Below are 19,041 nucleotides of genomic sequence, written 5' to 3'. Positions count from 1 at the left end.
TTTTTGAAAACTTGTTTAATCTACAGTTTCATGCTATCTTTTTAGGCTGATGATTTCCTTCTTTATCATGAGACAGAAGCTTTCCATGAAACTTCGTCCGAGGTAAATCTGTCTGAGTAAACTTATCTAAATAGAAATAAGGATTTATTGTAATGCTTGATGAACTTTTTTCGTAGGAACTTAGTGGGATTAAAAGTTTTACCAGCAATTTGAACAAAAAAGCAAATGAAGATCGTCAAGTGGACTTTCAAGTACTGAACCCCAATTTTGTCTGTGACAAGGAGAAAAGGGAAATAGTAATTGCTGTAGGATGTGTTGTAAGTGAAAAGGAGGAGGGTGCAGTTGAGGTGAGGGTTAAAAAGGAAAGTAATGATAGTGGGGAATTGGTTGCAGATGATGAAAATGGTGTACATGTAAAAAAGGAGGAGGGTGCAGCAGAGGTGAGGGTTGATAAAGAGGTAGGGGAGAAAAGTGGTGTAGGTGAAAAAGAGGAGGAGGGTGCTGTAGAGGTGAGGGGCGGTAAAGAGGTTGGCGAGAAAAGTGGTGTACATGAAAAAGAGGAGGAAGGTGCGGTAGAGGTGAGGGTTGATAAAGAGGTAGGGGGGGAAAGTGGTGTGGGTGAAAAAAAGCAGGAGTGTGCAGTAAAGGTGAGGGTTGATAAAGAGGTGGGGAAGAAAAGTGGTGTAGCTGAAAAAGAGGAGGAGGGTGCAGTAGACGTGAGGGTTGGTAAAGAGGTAGGGGAGAAAAGTGGTGTAGGTGAAAAGAAGGAGGAGTGTGCAGTAAAGGTGAGGGTTGATAAAGAGGTGGGGAAGAAAAGTGGTGTACATGAAAAGGATGAGGAAGGTCTAGTTGAGGTGAGGGCTGATAAGGAGACTAATGATGGTAAGGAGGTGGTAGTAGGCAAGGAAAATGGGGCTAAGATAAATGATGACAAAAATTTGCTGAAAAGTGAAAACAAGAGGTATCCACCAATTACCTTTTCTATAACTTTTTAGGAAATGTATTAAAACTTAAAACAGCACTAAGCAATTAATTTCCTATTTTAGAAGGAGTTTTCTGTGAAAATCGTTTACACGTTGCGGCTGTGTGACTGTAAAGGATTGGAATTTTTGCACGTCAAATACAAATCAATTTTCGCCTTTTAGGTATCGATCAAATTTCAAATGTCCAGTTACTTCCTGTTCTCTAATGGTTAAAAATTTAGCACGGCATTTGTTATTGTGCCACAAGTGGTCAAAGGCAAGTGCAGATGCTGCTATTGGTCAATTTGGGTTGAGAAGGCAGACACAAAAAACATTGCAGAAAAAGGATTATCACACATCAAGAATTTGTCCAGTGGAAGGGTGTTATAAAGTATTGAAGCGTCTGCCGAAACATCTGCGAAAATTTCACAAGATTGAAAACAAGGAGAAGTACCGTGCCTTGCTTGACAGTGCCGTAATGTGCAATAGCATTCAAATAATTGGCGTTGTGGACAGTTCACCTCGTAAAGTATTTCAAAATATAAAATCAAAGTCACTGGCGGATAGTAAACAAAAAAGCTTTTCAAAAACATCTTTACCAGCCGCTGAGCAAATGATTGTACCAATAGCGGATAATGCGGAATCTGATCAAGTCACGCATGCCTTCACGTCTATACCGAGGAGAGAACTGCCGGTGCATTCTGTTGACTTGATCACTTCCAAAAGCCGCTCTCAATCTCCATTACTGTTTAGCGACAGTGATGGATCTGAGTTTGCTCTTGACTGCGATGATATAGAGAATACTTTACCTAACGAAGTCAAAGAGCTGTTTGAAAAATTTGCGGCCTACTTGCAAGGACCGGACGGAGGTAACCGTACATCTTTCGAACAAATTGTGGAAGACGTTAAACGAATTTACCTTATAGTTTGCGCAAATAAAGACCTTGCGATGTTTTTTGATGGTCAACATTTCCGTGACGAATATTTGGCAAAGCATTGCAAAAGCCGTGAGAATTTACCAGGAATTATCAAAAAATATTTATCTTCGGTTGGTGTTTTTTGTGAGTTTCTTATCACAGAGAGGGTACAGTTGACCTCAGTTGGGCCTGAAAAGGTTGTTGACTTAAAAAGAAAATTAAATGTCTGGAAAAAAAGTTATAAAAAATTGGATAAGGAACGTAGATTTGAGCGGGAGATCGATGATCATTCAATGCTAGTTACACCACAACAGCTGCAAAACTATGAAAAAAGCGAAAATGCGGTCAACGCGAAATCTTTTTTTCTCAAGTTGCAAAGTTCAGATTTTTCCGTGACTCAAGCTGAGTATTGTTGTATGCGGGACCATCTTTTTTCGGTCATACATTTTGCCAATGGTCACCGTTCGGGAGTGTCAGCTAATCTTTTGGTTTCTGAAGTTGATGCTTGCCAGAGGGTTGATGGTTTGTGTCAGATTTCCGTTAAACAGCACAAAACAGCATATGCATACGGACCAGCTACAATCACTATGTCGGAGATCGAATTTGGTTGGTTAAAGCTGTTTACTGACAAAATTCGTCCACAGGTAAAGCCAAAGTGCCGCAATGTTTTTTTGTCCTGGACGGGAAGTGCTATGACCTCTGGACAGATAAGTTTACGAATTCACCAGTTGTGGGCTAAAGCAGATCTGTTCGGAAATGTTCCAATTAAAAATTTAAGCTGTAATATAATTCGAAAGTCCACAACAACTGGTATTCGGGGAAAGGGTATGGGCATGAACCAGGAGGTAGCTGATTTGATGTGTCACAGCCTGGACACTGCAAACAAGCACTACTTTGTACGAAAAAAGCAGGAAGCAGCAGCAAAAGGTGGCAAAGTAATTAGGAGTTATTTTAGAGAGAACGAGAATATTTCATCTTCTCCACCTGCATCACCAAGACACAAGTGGAAAATTGAAGACATCAACAAATTGCAGGAAGCTTTTGCTGACGAAATCGGGAAAAAGGAAATCAACATCGAAAATGTACGAAAAAAGTCTGCGCAATTACAGCCTTATTTCCAAGTCAGTGACAGACAGATTTGTGACAAACTAAGAAGCTTGATTCGTTATTCACCTATAAAATGTAACGTAAGAAATGTTATCAATTCGTCTGATGTATATAAAATGTTATCAAATATGGGTTTCTTTTTTTCATAAAAAGGATTTTGAAGCCACCTGTCGCTCGTTAAAAGTAATTTACTCCCAACGTGCCAATTCAAGTGTTCAGATATTTAATTTTTTATAACTAAGAGTACTTAGTGGTGACGCAACTGTTGCCATGTTATATGGCAATTATCATCACTTAATTTTCTTTTAGAGACAGTTAGCTGTTCCTAATCGATTGAATTCTGCAAGTGCATCCACGCAGTCTATTTCTACAAATGTAAATAAATTTACCTATGTTTAAAAATTGCAAATAGGGTTATTACATATAAACGATGTGCATACTATTTTCAGATTGGGACTTCAAATCAGGAGGACAACGCCGCTGAAGTCACTTCTTCGGTAAGTGCGAGCTAATGTGAGGGGAGGTTAGAAAGTGGTTAAGCTGCTTAAAAAAGCTTTCCACTCAAATGTAGTCGTAGCATAAGTAGTGCTGATCGAAGTAAATAATAAATCAGTTAAGGTTTTACATGAAAGGAGTGTGCAACAAAAATTAAGCTCGAGCACAAATTGTATAAATTCAGATATTTGAATTTATTAATTGCTATTGAAGAAAAACACAATCACAATGATATAAAACGTACCTTTATGTAAATTTTAAAGTTGAGCATCGGGTTAGTTCCGATGTTAGTTCCGATGTTTTTTGGTAGAATTACTATTCATGGTAACCTTTCCAATACTATTTTTTACAGATGGCGTTTAATGTTAGAAAAAGAAAAAGATTATTTAGCGATGCAGATTTGAAGATAATCCATAAGAAATGTAAAGGTATTATTGCAGGAGGTCCCATTACTGAAGATTGCATACGGGAAGCATTAGACGGAAAGTTGTCTCACTATAATTATATGCAATTAAGAACTAGACTTGACTATGAAAAAAAACTAAGAAAGTAAATCGTACATAGTCATGTGATATTTGTTAGTTTCAGTAGTAAACAAATAATTTTTGGCAAAATAATTTGAGAAGTATTTTTTTTTAAAAAAGTTTGTTTTAGTATTGTTTCATGGATTATATTTAGTCTTTCTTATGTTGCAATTTCGGACAATACGTATTATTTTTTGGTTTTTGTCACAGTTTTGATTTTAAGCTTATTTTATATTCCTTTTTACGACGTTTTTACTACCTTTTCTACAAGAAAAATTTAGGAAAATGCACAAGTAGTAAAAAAGTGCCAGAGTTAATTGTAACTTCACAAAAACTTTTCGTTACAAAAAGCATTTTTAAGTTTGTAACAAAAAATAGACATTTCTTTTGTTTGTTTTTATTATAACTAGATACGAATTCAACTTAAAATATGGTTTATAAGTAGCATAGTGGGAGTAGGTAGTTGAAATTCACCCTGTGACTTGTTTTATTACCTAACATTTTTTCAGTTTTTTTTCCCAGTTGTTAACTTTCCTAATGACTTCTCAGACTACTATTCGCTTTGTACCCAGATCTTTTTTTAAAACGTCGTATCGGACTCCTTTCCAACTTCGTTCCCAAGTTTGGTATTTTGTGTAAAATATTAAGAAACGTTATCGGACTCTTTTCCAACCTTGTACCCAAAAATATTAAGAATTTCATAACGGACTCCTTTCCAACTTTGTACCCAGGGCCTTTATTATTTTGCATGAACACATGAAGAGACGTCAGGTCGGACTCCTTTCCAACTTTATTCCCAGGGTATTTTGATATTTTGCATAAAATTATTAAACGTCGTATCGGACTCCTTTTTATATTTGTACCCAGGGCCCGATTCCTTTCAACTCTGTACCCAGGCCATTTATTGTTTTGTATGACGGTATGAAGAGAGGTCGTATCGGACTCCTTTCCAACTCTGTACCTAGGATCCTTCATTATCTTGCATAAAAATAAGCGTGTCATACTCCTTGTCAACTTTGTACCCAGGCCTTTTTTATTTTGCACAAAAATATAAGGAAACGTCGTATCGGACTCCTTTCCCACTTTGTACCCAGGGCAAATTATTTTTTGTGAATATTAAAGTCGACTCCATTTCAGTGAGGGGTGTTTAACATTTAGGATAAGAATATCAAAAACATCGTTGTGGACTCCTCGTGGACTCGTGAGTAATGTGATTTCATACCTTACATTTTACCCGAAAATCGGATAACATCGAACAGAATGCGAAAATTTGCTCTAGAAATAAAGTACTATGTTTGAAAAACCCCGGACCAAATAGCGTTAAGATACGAGTTACCAAAATCAAGTGTTGTTGCACAATAAATGTCAGTCTTGATTAATCCTAACAATATGACATTAAGGTATTTATTTGAGTCTAGCATAAGTAATATCTTTGTCATATGTGAAGTAATTTATGGAGGTGTTGTAGCTCGTGTGCAGCTATATAACATGGACAACGGGCACATCGTCTGTGAGTCCGGCATGATTTAGCATTTTCGTTAAGTTATATTAATAAAGTTTTATTGTTTTTTCATTTTTTTTTTCCAATCCAATCAAAATTTGCTCTGATAGATTACTTCACATATTCCATTATTCTTTTTTTCTTTAATGTAAGCATCAATGTTTTCACTGTCTTAACGAACATAATTATCCTCATCTGTGGAGCAACGCTGCTTTTGTGCTGACCGATTTCCTCTGAATTAGAGTATTTCAGGTTTCAAGAAATTCCAGCAGTTTAATAAAGAACAGCATGAGTTGCTTTTGTTTTTCGCAATATTCGGACACGACTCAAAATGTTTTTCTTCGCACATAATGCGTCAATAAAGCCACCGTCGTATGCAGACGACTTATACCGTCAATGATGGAGTAAGAGCTCGGGGCGCTTATTTAAAATTCTTATGTTTGGGGGGGAGCTTTTTCGGCAGGGACGCGTATTTAAGCAGGGGCGCATATTAACTCTACTAAAATAAAAACAAATAAAATGTGTCATTTCATTTCTTTCTTTTCACTTTTAACGAACAACATCTAAACAAAAATTAATCTATCTCAATATTTTCGTCTTCGTCTTAGTGGTCTGAATCGACTGTGAGAAACTCGCGTGTTGCTGTGACAACATTTTCATCTATTTGCATCAGTATTTTTCTCAGTTAAGATGGAAGCTGGCTTTCTAAAATGTCCAGTGAATACGATCGTTTTCTGATCCTTCTGTGGCACGGTTTAGTGCACATTATTTAAAAGAGGTTTTTATATTTTCTGGAATATTTTTTCCAAAGCCTCCAGGATCAATTTTACGATTGTACGTCGGGGCGGAGTAAAGTTTCCCCCGGTTGCGAGCTTGCTAATTCCTTTTTCCTTTAGCCAATCATCGTATTTTTCTGTTGCATGAGCTTTGAAGGGTTCGTTCCAGCTTAAGTCCGGAGCTCGAATATATTTTGTACAGCTGCCTGGTACATTAAATACGTCAATCTTTTTGGAGTGTAGAGAACATTTTACACTGTTCTCGATGTGTTATCATAAGAATCCCAAACAAGATAGCGGGTAAATTAGAAAGCTCCGAGAACTTTATTAAGCATATATTGGTTAGTTCAGGGTTCATTCAGCCGTTTGAGGATATATAGCAACTTTTTAACTCTTTGTCCATTGCGGCTGTCTCACGCTTTACACCTTTAAAAACAATAAAAGGTTGCAATTTTGTGCCATCAGCCTTTGCTGCGAGGCAAACAGAAACGCGAAATTTCTCATGACCCTTTGTTTTTACGGTCACTGTCTTTTCCCTAAGCCGTCCACTGTTGTAGTAGAAGCCATATCCTATGACATTAGCAACCTTGTGTGGATGTTTCACAGACAAGCGGCGGACATGTAAAACAAATGCTACCAAATTATCAAAAAGTTGATCTGGAACTTTTTGTTTTTTATGCCTTATTCCAAATAAGCGCCCCCTTCTGATATCCGTGTAATGAAATAAGCGGCCCACTGGCTATAGGAAGGGGGCGGTTATTCAAGCAGCGGCGCTTAGTGAAAAAATGTCTCTTAGGGACGGGTAGCGTCATTTACGGTAAGCATATAGTATAATGCTGCGTTGAGTCAATATCAGTAAGTAATATGTGCAAGAACCATCAGAATAAGTGAATTCTGAAGGCTTTTTGGTTTATTACAGTCTGACGTACTTCCTTTTTTTTTTCTTTGTCTAGCTAACTTACTCTCTGGTACTATTGACGAAAAATAATGTCGTTGCTTGTTGAGATGTTTGGTCTTGAATTTCTTTACTGTGACTGAGCAAAGTAATTAAGCCTATTCGGTCCGGAGTATTTCAAACATATTATTATGACTGGGAGGATCTTCGTCTAATAAATTGTCTAATATACCTCTACACTATCTGCCTTAAAGTTCAATTCTTATATTCTAGAGTGTAGACCGAATTTTCAGATTTTGTTTAAGGTTTCTGATAACCAAATAAAAGTTATTTAACACATTTTCCGTTTTTTGCATAGTCCGTATGAATAAAAGCCAAAATTGCCCTAAAATCCGTTTTTTTTCAGATTTTTTTTTAAAATATGAAAAAATCGGGTAATCTGTTTTATCACTTAACCAAAATTTTCAGAAAGATTCCCTAAGGATTCTCCTAAGGATAATCCTAACAAGAGTTATTGTATTTTACCCATTATAAGGGTTTCATAGAGGGCAGTTTTGAGTAATAGCCAATATCTACAGCTTTGAGAGATATAGGACCTAAATATTTCTCACACAGGGGTCTATTAGATAGATGAAAACGTTCCCAAAGCATGGAGTCCGTCAAGTGGATAAAACAAAAAATGTGAGCAATCTTCAAGCTCAATGATGAAGAATCATCGCGCTAGTAAATTGACAACAACAAAAAAAAAACTACATTATTCGCGACGTTTCGGATGTTCACACACCCATTTTCAAGCAATCAAAAACGTACAATGTTCTCCTAAATATATACAAGTTTAACAGCAACCATAGTTACAGATTAAATACTAATTGTATAAATACAACACTGCGTGAAACATGCCTGAATACGGGAAAACGGAATTTGGTATTATTATAAGAATACGGGTGAATAACAAAAATATACAGAATATTTGCTATACGGAAAATGTATTACACAGGATACGTGTATATTTCCGTATTCGCCAGAATTAAAATTGTTCAGTGAAATACGGAAGCCGTATTCTACTGAATTCGTATGTGGTACAGCGCATCGTTCCGTATGCACGAGATTGTGGACTGAAATTTCTGGGTATTCTGGAAGTACCCCCAATTTTATTTTAAAAGCGGGCGCGGGGTTTACATTTTTGCTCTGTAAAAATTAAAAACTACTGTGAATGTTTTTTTATTATTGAAACAAAGTAAAAACTTCAATTAAATTTCGAAATTACATATACATAAATATGTTACAAATCGAACTTAAGTTCCGCCGTAGCAGATATCACCCGCGCCAGTAATGAAATCGAATGTTGAAAATAGGCCTTAACAAAGTCGCTGAAACGTGATCATGTTCCGTGCCAAGCTCACAAACGTATGCTCGCAGCTTGTCTGATGGCTCCATCCACTAAACGCGTCAAGCCAAACAGTGCACTTTCCATGAAAAACAAAAAACATTGCTTTGAAATTAGGTTTTGGAGCAAGAATTTGCATGTTTATTGTCATTATAAATGCATGACTAAAAAATAATTTTTCTAAGATGATTCACAACTGATGGTAAAAGTGGCCTAGCTTTTGGTTTTTTTCCATTAGATGTAATGCAATAAATGACAATTTTTTAAATTTCATTCGAACTGACAGTCTGTCCATTAGGTATCCAACAGAATAAATATCTGTTGCTTCAGAATTGTAAAAAGCAGGCACATTTCTTAGTTCATAAGCAATATGACGAGGAATTCTGTTTTATGTTTTTTGTTTTTTAGACCCAGGTTTGACAACGTACACTACAGGGACATGAATGAGCGTAGCTTTACCAAAATCTATTACTTTAACATATGATCCATCACGAAGTGACACATTCCTACTATGTAGATCATTGTGTACAATGCCACGGTTGTGCATTTCTTGAACTGCTTTACATAGTACGATTAGAACTGAAATCCATTGATTGTGCGATAATGAATCAGCTGACATTACATCATAAAAAGTCGGTAATCTACTGCCATCAGCTTTTACAATCAGTTCTATGACAATTCTACGATTTCCAACGATACCAAAAATAAAAGGGAAATTTGGATGACCTGCCATTACCAACATCAGCTTGGCTTCTGCTAAAATATCAGCATTTGATGAGTGTTCATTAAACTTTTTCACAGCAACTTTTTGTTTGATGCTTTTTATAATGCCACCTCTTACAGTCCCAAAAACACCAGACGCAAGGACATTATGACATTTTAAGTCGTCTTCTTCAAATTCTATCACTTTATAGTTAATTGCACGATTAATGTTAAAACTTTTATTCTGATGGAGTCTCAGTAAAGATTTACACAAACTTTGTTCGTGCAGCCTATTATTTATTTTATGCTGCATCGCCCATCGACAAACATATTTTTAGGTTTGCTTAGTCGTTAATAAAATTTAGTCTGTAAAAAATATTATTCACTTATTTTTTATGAACATCATATTTTAAAAACACAAGTTTCGTAGAGTAAGCATCATATTTCTACACTTTTTACAAAATAAACTAAATTGAAACTTTTATAAGAAAAACTATTATTGGGATAAGATTAGTAAATTAAAAAATTAACAAGGCTCTTTATATGGTTATAAATTAGACTATATACGTTTTTTAAAATAAATCAGTTTATAAGAAACCTTAGGCTCAGAAATGTCAAATGTTAAGAAACTTTGGCAAATATATATCAAAACCAAGTCCAAATCTTTATAAAATAAATATAAGAAGTATTATTAGGTTCAAATTATAAAAATGTTAAAGTTAAAAAAAACATCCAGGCATAAACACATAAAGTTTCTAAATAAAAAAGTCGGTGTATCAAAAAAAATACACAATTTCAAAAAGAACAATAATTCCAAAGTACATAACATATTTCAGGTTTTAGTCAAGTAATGATTTTGATGGCAAGGGAATGATTACGTTAACAGTATCACAAATCTTCTTATGATCCTCACTATTCCTTGGAAGTCAAAATGAAATGTCATTTGCCTGATTCACATCAGCGAACTTCTGTTAATGTTGGCAATTTATATATTTTTCTTGTCATCACACTGACACCCATACACGAACAACAGTTAAATTAGGGCAAACTTTGTAAGTTCAACTTAAAGAAAAATCACATCATTAAAAATTTGCATATTTGAAACCAAGAATCTTTGTTAAAACGGTATTTGCCTTGTCAATTGCAGTACGCTATAAGTCTATGATTTTTCTGCAAAGAGGAGAAGGTTGTTAGGGTCTGACATTTGCAGAAAAAGTTTGCAATACGTGACTAGCTAGCTGTGAATCATGTCACGGAAAGGTCAACCTTGCTGACAGTGAATTAACATATAACAAGTACTCACCTCTCGAATGAGTGTTTTCCAAATCACTTTCTCCTTCTGACCTCTCACCAGTGCTACAGCTTGCATTAATTTCTTCATTATCCAAACTCACTTCCTTCACGTCATGATGCTTTTCATGCAGTAAAACTTTGGTCTTCTTGAGACAATATCTTGGTTTTATTTTAGTTTTGATGCAATTTCCTGTCCTATGTTTTAAGTAATAATTCGTTTTTGAAACGCTTTGACCACAAAAGATGCACAACTTTCTTGAAGCTCGTGCTTCCACAGCTTCCGCAGCCATGGTTTTCAGACAAAGAAGCTATCGTCCCGCGAAAATTTATTTATTTTTTTAAAGAATATTTTATATATTTTCAGGACTGGCATGTATTAATTAAATGGCACATTAAATGCTTTTTAAGGCGGATAGAAAAATTTCTATTATATTTTTAAACTTTAGTTTATTCAAACATGCAAGTCTTATTTAAGTAATTGATGAATAATTATATTAAGTCATCAAAACTCATTCCATCATTGGGTCCTGTTTTTTGATAAATATAGCATAAGCAGACAATGGGATGGGGGTACTTAAATGTTAACCATTGCCTCCAATGTTAGAAAATTACAAATATTCGGAGATATAAAATATTTATTAATCAATTTGTCAAAATAAAATATATTCCGTGCGTTCATTACAAAATTTGAAAAATATAGATATTTTAAATGTTGTAACCATTTCTCCCCCTGCAATGTTTGTGGCGCCAATTTTAGAGTTTTTCTCACATTGTCCTTCTTGTTGATGTTTCTTCTCCATTCTCTTCTCCATCTGCAGCAAATATATTTTCTGGCAAACATTTTCTCATTAGCTACCTTATATCTCAAAAATAATATATAATATTCAAAAATCAAATAATGGCATCAAGTGGAAGTTTTTTTTAATAAAAGGTTTACAACTCCTAAAGGTGTGAGGGTATTACTACCAAAATCAAGCTCCACGAGCAACAGAAATTTGTATAAGTGAGTTTGCTAATTTGTTATTCCTTAGATTAACCCATATTTTTACATATTTTGCTCATCTTGCTGATGTAAATACTTTAGATCACCAACACAAGATCTTTCCGTTGATGAAACTGATTTAATATAAAAACACATTCATATGTAAAATGTTTTTATTTACACAGGAAATGATCCGGGATTTGTATCTGCAATATGAGGAGGAAGGTGGTTGGGATTACACAAAAGCGTAAATATTATTTTTATTTTATTACAAACCTGGAACTCTTAAAATACATATTATACTTTAATGATCACTTTCAGGTATAAAGTCAAAGAAAATGTGATGGTAACAAATAACATACTACAGGGTTTAAAAGATGGTGAATGCTCAGAATCTAAAAGAGTGCAGAGAAGTATGTATATAATAATTTACAGGTTGATTAATAACAGTGTCAAAATTTTATGGATTTGTCAGACAGTTAATAAATATTTATACTTGAACCAACTCCCGATATGTTACTAATAATCCAGTAGCAATTACATTTGAAATAATTGAATTGTGCATTTTCTTTCAGGAGCAGTGAATCAATATTTTGAAAGTTAAAAAAGAAAGCACAAATTACTTCTAAAAAGTGAAGAAGAACAAGGGATGGTAAAAAGAAATAGACGCATGATAACATCCAGGCATAGAGTGAGTATTTTAATACAATGTTAACAGTTCTCCATCTCTATTATGAAGCCGTTATTGCATACTTTAAGGGAAGAAGGTGTTTGCAGAAAAAAAAATTGTTCTGTTTTTGCTGGTGAGCTGAACCACAAGAATGGGCAGAAGATTTTTAGAAGTCTTTCGTGGCGTAATGAATTGTCCACAGATTTAATCCGAAGATGCGTTACAGCACTTGGTGTTGTTAGGCGTTATGGAGAGCCCTCAGAAAGGGAACCTAATATGCATTGTTTGGAATTTGTCAATCAGAACATTCTGAACAATGATGATAACATACAGCCAACCGCTTGATTTATTGGTGAGAATGAATTTTTTCAGTTTTTTTCTCCATAGTTTGAGAATATTCATGTGTAGTACAGTTCTTACTTGCTTTGAGAAAAACGATTGCATATAATGGATGTAAATAAAAAAGTTATTATTTATGATTGTTATTACATCCTTAACCCATGCACATACAACAGAGTCCTAACAAAATGGTAGGTTTGCCAGTATACCTGAAATACGGATTTTTAAGGCTTGTTCTTGCTGTCCTAAATTATCATAAAGACGAAAAAACTGGAGTCCAGGTTGGCATATAATAAGTAATACGGGATTTAATATTGTCGTATTAGTAAGAATACGGATTTGTCGCGCCTAAAAAACAATATTCTTGTATCAATACGAAAAATTGCAAATATATAACACTCGTCTCTTTTAAATGCCTCGATTAACAATTTTACGTCTGATAATTATCTTGTATCAATACGAAAAATCGCAAATATATCACACTCGTCTCTTTTGAAGGCCTCGTTTATCAATTTTACGGCTAAAATATATAGAACCTGAGACAAGGTTGTCGTCCCTAAATAACAATTTTCTTGTATCAATACGAAAAATTGCAAATTTATGAGCCATTCGTCACTTTGAAATGCCTCGCTTATCAACTTTACGTCCAAAATATCTAGAACCTGAGACGAGGTTGTTGACCCTAAATGACAATTATCTTGTATCAAAACGAAAAATCGTAAATATACAACACTCGTCTCCTTTAAATGCCTGGTTTATCAATTTTAAAGATGAAATATATAGAACCTGAGCCAAGGTTGTCGTCCCTAAATGACAATTTTCTTGTCCGAATACGAAAAATCGCAAATATATAACATTCGTCTCTTTTAAATACCTCGCTTGTCAACTTTACGGCTATAATATATAGAACCTGAGACAAGGTTGTCGTCCCTAAATTACAATTTTCTTGCATCAATACGAAAAATCGCAAATATGTAACACTCATCTCCTTTAAATACCTGGTTTATCAATTTTCCAGATAAAATATATAGAACCTGAGCCAAGGTTGTCGACCCTAAATGACAATTATCTTGTATCAATACAAAAAATCGCAAATATATAACGCTCGTCTCTTTTACATGCCTCGTTTATCAATTTTACGTCTAAAATATATAGAACCTGAGACGAGGTTGTTGACTCTGAGTGACAATTATCTTGCATCAATACGAAAAATCGCTAATATGTAACACTCGTAAATATATAGAACCTGAGCCAAGGTTGTCGTCCCTAAATGATAATTTTCTTGTCCCAATACGAAAAATTGCAAATATATAACGCTCGTCTCTTTTAAATGCCTCGTTTTACAATTTTACGTCTAAAATATGTAGAACCTGAGACGACGTTGTTGACCCTAAATGACAATTATCTTGCACCAATACGAAAAATCGCAAATATATAACACTCGTCTCTTTTAAATGCCTCGTTTATTAATTTTACGGCTAAAATATATAGAACCTGAGACGATGTTGTTGACCCTAACTGCTAATTATCTTGTATGAACACGAAAAATCGCAAATATATGAGACTTGTCACATTGAAATGCCTCGTTTATCAATTTTACGGCTATAATATATAAAACCTGGGACGAGGTTGTCGTCCCTAAACCACAATTATCCTGTATCAATACGAAAAATCGCAAATATATGAGACTAGTCACATTGAAATGCCTCGTTTATTAATTTTACGGTTATAATATATAGAACCTGGGACGAGGTTGTCGTCCCTAAACTACAATTATCCTGTATCAATATGAAAAATCGCAATTATAAAAGACACTCGTCAATTTTAAATGCCTTGTTTATCAGACGAGGTTGTTGACCCTAAATGACAATTATCTTGTATCAATACAAAAATCGCAAATATATAACACTCGTCACTTTGAAATGCCTCGTTTATCAATTTTACGGCTGAAATATATAGAACCTGAGACAAGGTTGTCGTCCCTAAAGTGCAATTATCTTGTATCAATACGGAAAATCGCAAATATATGAGTCACTCGTCTCTTGTAAATGCTTCGTATATCGATCTTACGGCTAAAATATAAAAACCTGAAAAGAGGTTGTTGAACCTAAATGACAATTATCTTGTATCAATACCAAAAATCGCTAATATGTAACACTCGTCTCCTTTAAATGCCTGGTTTATCAATTTTAAAGATAAAATATATAGAACCTGAGCCAAGGTTGTCGTCCCTAAATGACAATTTTCTTGTCCCAATACGAAAAATTGCAAATATATAACGCTCGTCTCTTTTAAATGCCTCGTTTTACAATTTTACGTCTTAAATATATAGAACCTGAGACGAGGTTGTTGACCCTAAATGACAATTATTATGCACCAATACGAAAAATCGCAAATATATAACACTCGTCTCTTTTAAATGCCTCGTTTATCAATTTTAAAGATAAAATATATAGAATCTGAGCCAAGGTTGTCGTCCCTAAATCACAATTTTCTTGTCCCAATACGAAAAATTGCAAATATAAAACGCTCGTCACTTTGAAATGCCTCGCTTATCAACTTTACGGCCGAATTATATACAACCTTAGACGAGGTTATTGACCCTAAATGACAATTACCTTGTATCAATACAAAAATCGCAAATATATAACACTCGTCACTTTGAAATGCCTCGTTTATCAATTTTACGGCTGAAATATATAGAACCTGAGACAAGGTTGTCGTCCCTAAAGTGCAATTATCTTGTATCAATACGAAAAATCGCAAATATGTAACACTCGTCTCCTTTAAATGCCTCGTTTATCAATTTTACAACTAAAATATATAGAACCTGAGACGAGGTTGTTGACCCTGAGTGACAATTATCTTGTATCAATACCAAAAATCGCTAATATGTAACACTCGTCTCCTTTAAATGCCTGGTTTATCAATTTTAAAGATAAAATATATAGAACCTGAGCCAAGGTTGTCGTCCCTAAATGACAATTTTCTTGTCCCAATACGAAAAATTGCAAATATATAACGCTCGTCTCTTTTAAATGCCTCGTTTTACAATTTTACGTCTAAAATATATAGAACCTGAGACGAGGTTGTCGTCCCTAAAGTGCAGTTATCTTGTATCAATACGAAAAATTGCAAATATATAACACTCGTCACTTTGAAATGCCTCGTTTATCAATTTTACGGCTGAAATATATAGAACCTGAGACAAGGTTGTCGTCCCTAAAGTGCAATTATCTTGTATCAATACGAAAAATCGCAAATATGTAACACTCGTCTCCTTTAAATGCCTCGTTTATCAATTTTACAACTAAAATATATAGAACCTGAGACGAGGTTGTTGACCCTGAGTGACAATTATCTTGTATCAATACCAAAAATCGCTAATATGTAACACTCGTCTCCTTTAAATGCCTGGTTTATCAATTTTAAAGATAAAATATATAGAACCTGAGCCAAGGTTGTCGTCCCTAAATGACAATTTTCTTGTCCCAATACGAAAAATTGCAAATATATAACGCTCGTCTCTTTTAAATGCCTCGTTTTACAATTTTACGTCTAAAATATATAGAACCTGAGACGAGGTTGTCGTCCCTAAAGTGCAGTTATCTTGTATCAATACGAAAAATTGCAAATATATAACGCTCGTCTCTTTTAAATGCCTCGTTTTACAATTTTACGTCTAAAATATATAGAACCTGAGACGAGGTTGTCGTCCCTAAAGTGCAGTTATCTTGTATCAATACGAAAAATTGCAAATATATAACGCTCGTCTCTTTTAAATGTCTTGTTTTACAATTTTACGTCTAAAATATATAGAACCTGAGACGAGGTTGTTGACACTAAATGACAATTATCTTGCACCAATACGCAAAATCGCAAATATATAACACTCGTCTCTTTTAAATGCCTCGTTTATCAATTTTACGGCTATAATATATAGAACCTGAGACAAGGTTGACGTCCCTAAATGACAATTTTCTTGTATCAATACGAAAAATCGCAAATGTATGAGACACTCGTCACTTTGAAATGCCTCGTTTATCAATTTTACGGCTGAAATATATAGAACCTGAGACAAGGTTGTCGTCCCTAAAGTGCAATTATCTTGTATCAATACGAAAAATCGCAAATATGTAACACTCGTCTCCTTTAAATGCCTCGTTTATCAATTTTACAACTAAAATATATAGAGCCTGAGACGAGATTGTTGACCCTGAGTGACAATTATCTTGTATCAATACGAAAAATCGCAAATGTATGAGACACTCGTCACTTTGTAATGCCTCGTTTATCAATTTTACGGCTGGAATGTATAGAACCTGAGACGAGATTTTTGACCCTGAATGACAATTATCTTGTATCAGTTCGAGAAATCGCAAATACATAACACTCGTCTGTTTTAAATGCCTCGTTTATCAATTTTACGGCTATAATGTATAGAACCTGAGACAAGGTTGTCATCCCTAAATGACAATTTTCTTGTATCAATACGAAAAATAGCAAATGTATGAGACATTCGTCACTTTGAAATGCCTCGCTTATCAATTTTACGGCAGTAATTATAGAACCTGAGATGAGGTTGTCGTCCCTAAAGTACAACTATCTTGTATCAATACGAAAAATCGCAAATATGTAACATTCGTCTCCTTTAAATGCCTGGTTTATCAATTTTCCAGTTAAAATATATAGAACCTGAGCCAAGGTTGTCGACCCTAAATGACAATTATCTTGTATCAATACAAAAAATCGCAAATATATAACGCTCGTCTCTTTTACATGCCTCGTTTATCAATTTTACGTCTAAGATATATAGAACCTCAGACGAGGTTGTTGACCCTAAATGACAATTATCTTGTATCAATACGAAAAATTGCAAATGTATGAGACACTCGTCACTTTGAAATGCCTCGTTTATCAATTTTACGGCTGGAATGTATAGAGCCTGAGACGAGATATTTGACCCTGAATGACAATTATCTTGTATCAATACGAAAAATCGCAAATATAAAACACTCGTCTGCTTTAAATGCCTCGTTTATCAATTTTACAACTAAAATATATAGAGCCTGAGACGAGGTTGTTGACCCTGAGTGACAATTTTCTTGTATCAATACGAAAAATTGCAAATGTATGAGACACTCGTCACTTTGAGATGCCTCGCTTATCAACTTTACGGCAAAAATATATTGAACCTGAGACGAGGTTGTCGTCCCTGAAGTACAATTATCTTGTATCAATACGAAAAATCGCAAATACATGGCACTCGTCACTATGAATTGCCTCGTTTATCAATTCTACGGCTGAAATATATACAACCTGAGACGAGGTTATTGACCCTAAATGGCAATTATCTTGTATCAATACGAAAAATCGCCAATACTTGACACTCGTCTCTTTTAAATGCCTTGTTTTTCAATTTTACGGCGAAAATATATAGAACCTTAGTCAAGGTTGTCGTCCCTAAAGTGCAATTATCTTGTATCAATACGAAAAATCACAAATATGTAACATTCGTCTGTTTTAAATGCCTGGTTTATCAATTTTACAGATAAAATATATAGAACCTGAGCCAAGGTTGTCGTCCCTAAATGACAATTTTCTTGTATCAATACGAAAAATCGCAAATACATAAAACTCGTCTGTTTTAAATGCCTGGTTTATCAATTTTAGGGACAAAATATAAGAACCTGAAACGAAATTGTTGAGCCTAGTACAACTATCCTGCGTCAATTCGAAAAATTACAAACATATGAGATACTGGTCAATTTTAAATGCCTCGTTTATCAATTTTACGACGAAAACATAAAGAACCTGAGACAAGGTTGTCGTCCCTAAATGACAATTATCCTGTATCAATACGAAAAATCGCAAATAAATGACACTCGTCTCTTTGAAATGCCACGTTTATCAATTCCACGTCTAAGATATAAGACCGGAGACGAATTTGTTGACCCTAAAGTACAATTATCCTGTATCAATACAAAATGTCGGAAATATATGAGACACTCGTCTCTTTTAAATGCCTCGTTTATCAATTTTACGACTAAAATATATAGAACCTGAGACGAGGTTGTTGACCCTGAATGACAATTATCTTGTATCAATACGAAAAATCGCTAATATGTAACACTCGTCTCCTTTAAATGCCTGGTTTATCAATTTTAAAGATAAAATATGGAGAATCTGAGCCAAGGTTGTCTCCCCAAATGACAATTTTCTTGTCCCAATACGAAAAATTGCAAATATATAACGCTCGTCTCTTTTAAATGCCTCGTTTTACAATTTTACGTCTAAAATATATAGAACCTGAGACGAGGTTGTTGACCCTAAGTGACAATTTTTTGCATCAATACAAAAAATCGCAAATATATAACATTCGTCTCTTTTAAATGCCTCGCTTGTCAACTTTACGGCTGTAATATAGAGAACCTGAGACGAGGTTGTCGTCCCTAAAGTGCAATTATCTTGAATCAATACGAAAAATCGCA

The 19,041-nt window shown here is 34.6% G+C and overlaps 1 protein-coding gene across 2 annotated transcripts; it reads left to right on the top strand.

Moving 5' to 3' along the window:
* Positions 1–1,185: 1,185 nt before the first annotated feature.
* LOC130649709 (uncharacterized) lies at positions 1,186–4,799 on the top strand. Of its 2 annotated transcripts, none has more exons than XM_057456004.1 (4): positions 1,186–2,961; positions 3,296–3,361; positions 3,436–3,483; positions 3,834–4,799. In XM_057456004.1, exons 1-4 carry the CDS (start codon positions 1,189–1,191, stop codon positions 4,032–4,034), a joined length of 2,088 nt encoding a protein of 695 aa, XP_057311987.1. In that variant the 5' UTR covers positions 1,186–1,188; the 3' UTR covers positions 4,035–4,799. The 2 variants fall into 2 exon arrangements, with proteins under 2 accessions (XP_057311987.1, XP_057311986.1); XM_057456003.1 differs by having other exon boundaries at positions 1,186–3,066.
* Positions 4,800–19,041: the final 14,242 nt, after the last annotated feature.

This window comes from Hydractinia symbiolongicarpus, chromosome 1 (assembly GCF_029227915.1).
Source record: "Hydractinia symbiolongicarpus strain clone_291-10 chromosome 1, HSymV2.1, whole genome shotgun sequence".
NCBI classification, from domain to species: domain Eukaryota; kingdom Metazoa; phylum Cnidaria; class Hydrozoa; order Anthoathecata; family Hydractiniidae; genus Hydractinia; species Hydractinia symbiolongicarpus.
The sequence above is the reverse complement of the archived record's forward strand: the minus strand, read 5'-3'. Positions and strand labels throughout refer to the sequence as shown.

Coding starts and splice junctions, on each gene's coding strand:
- LOC130649709 (XM_057456003.1), top strand. CDS start 1,189: ATGGTTAAAAATTTAGCACGGCATTTGTTATTGTGCCACAAGTGGTCA. Junction 3,362..3,435: donor CGCAGTCTATTTCTACAAAT/GTAAATAAATTT, acceptor TACTATTTTCAG/ATTGGGACTTCAAATCAGGA. Junction 3,484..3,833: donor CCGCTGAAGTCACTTCTTCG/GTAAGTGCGAGC, acceptor TATTTTTTACAG/ATGGCGTTTAATGTTAGAAA.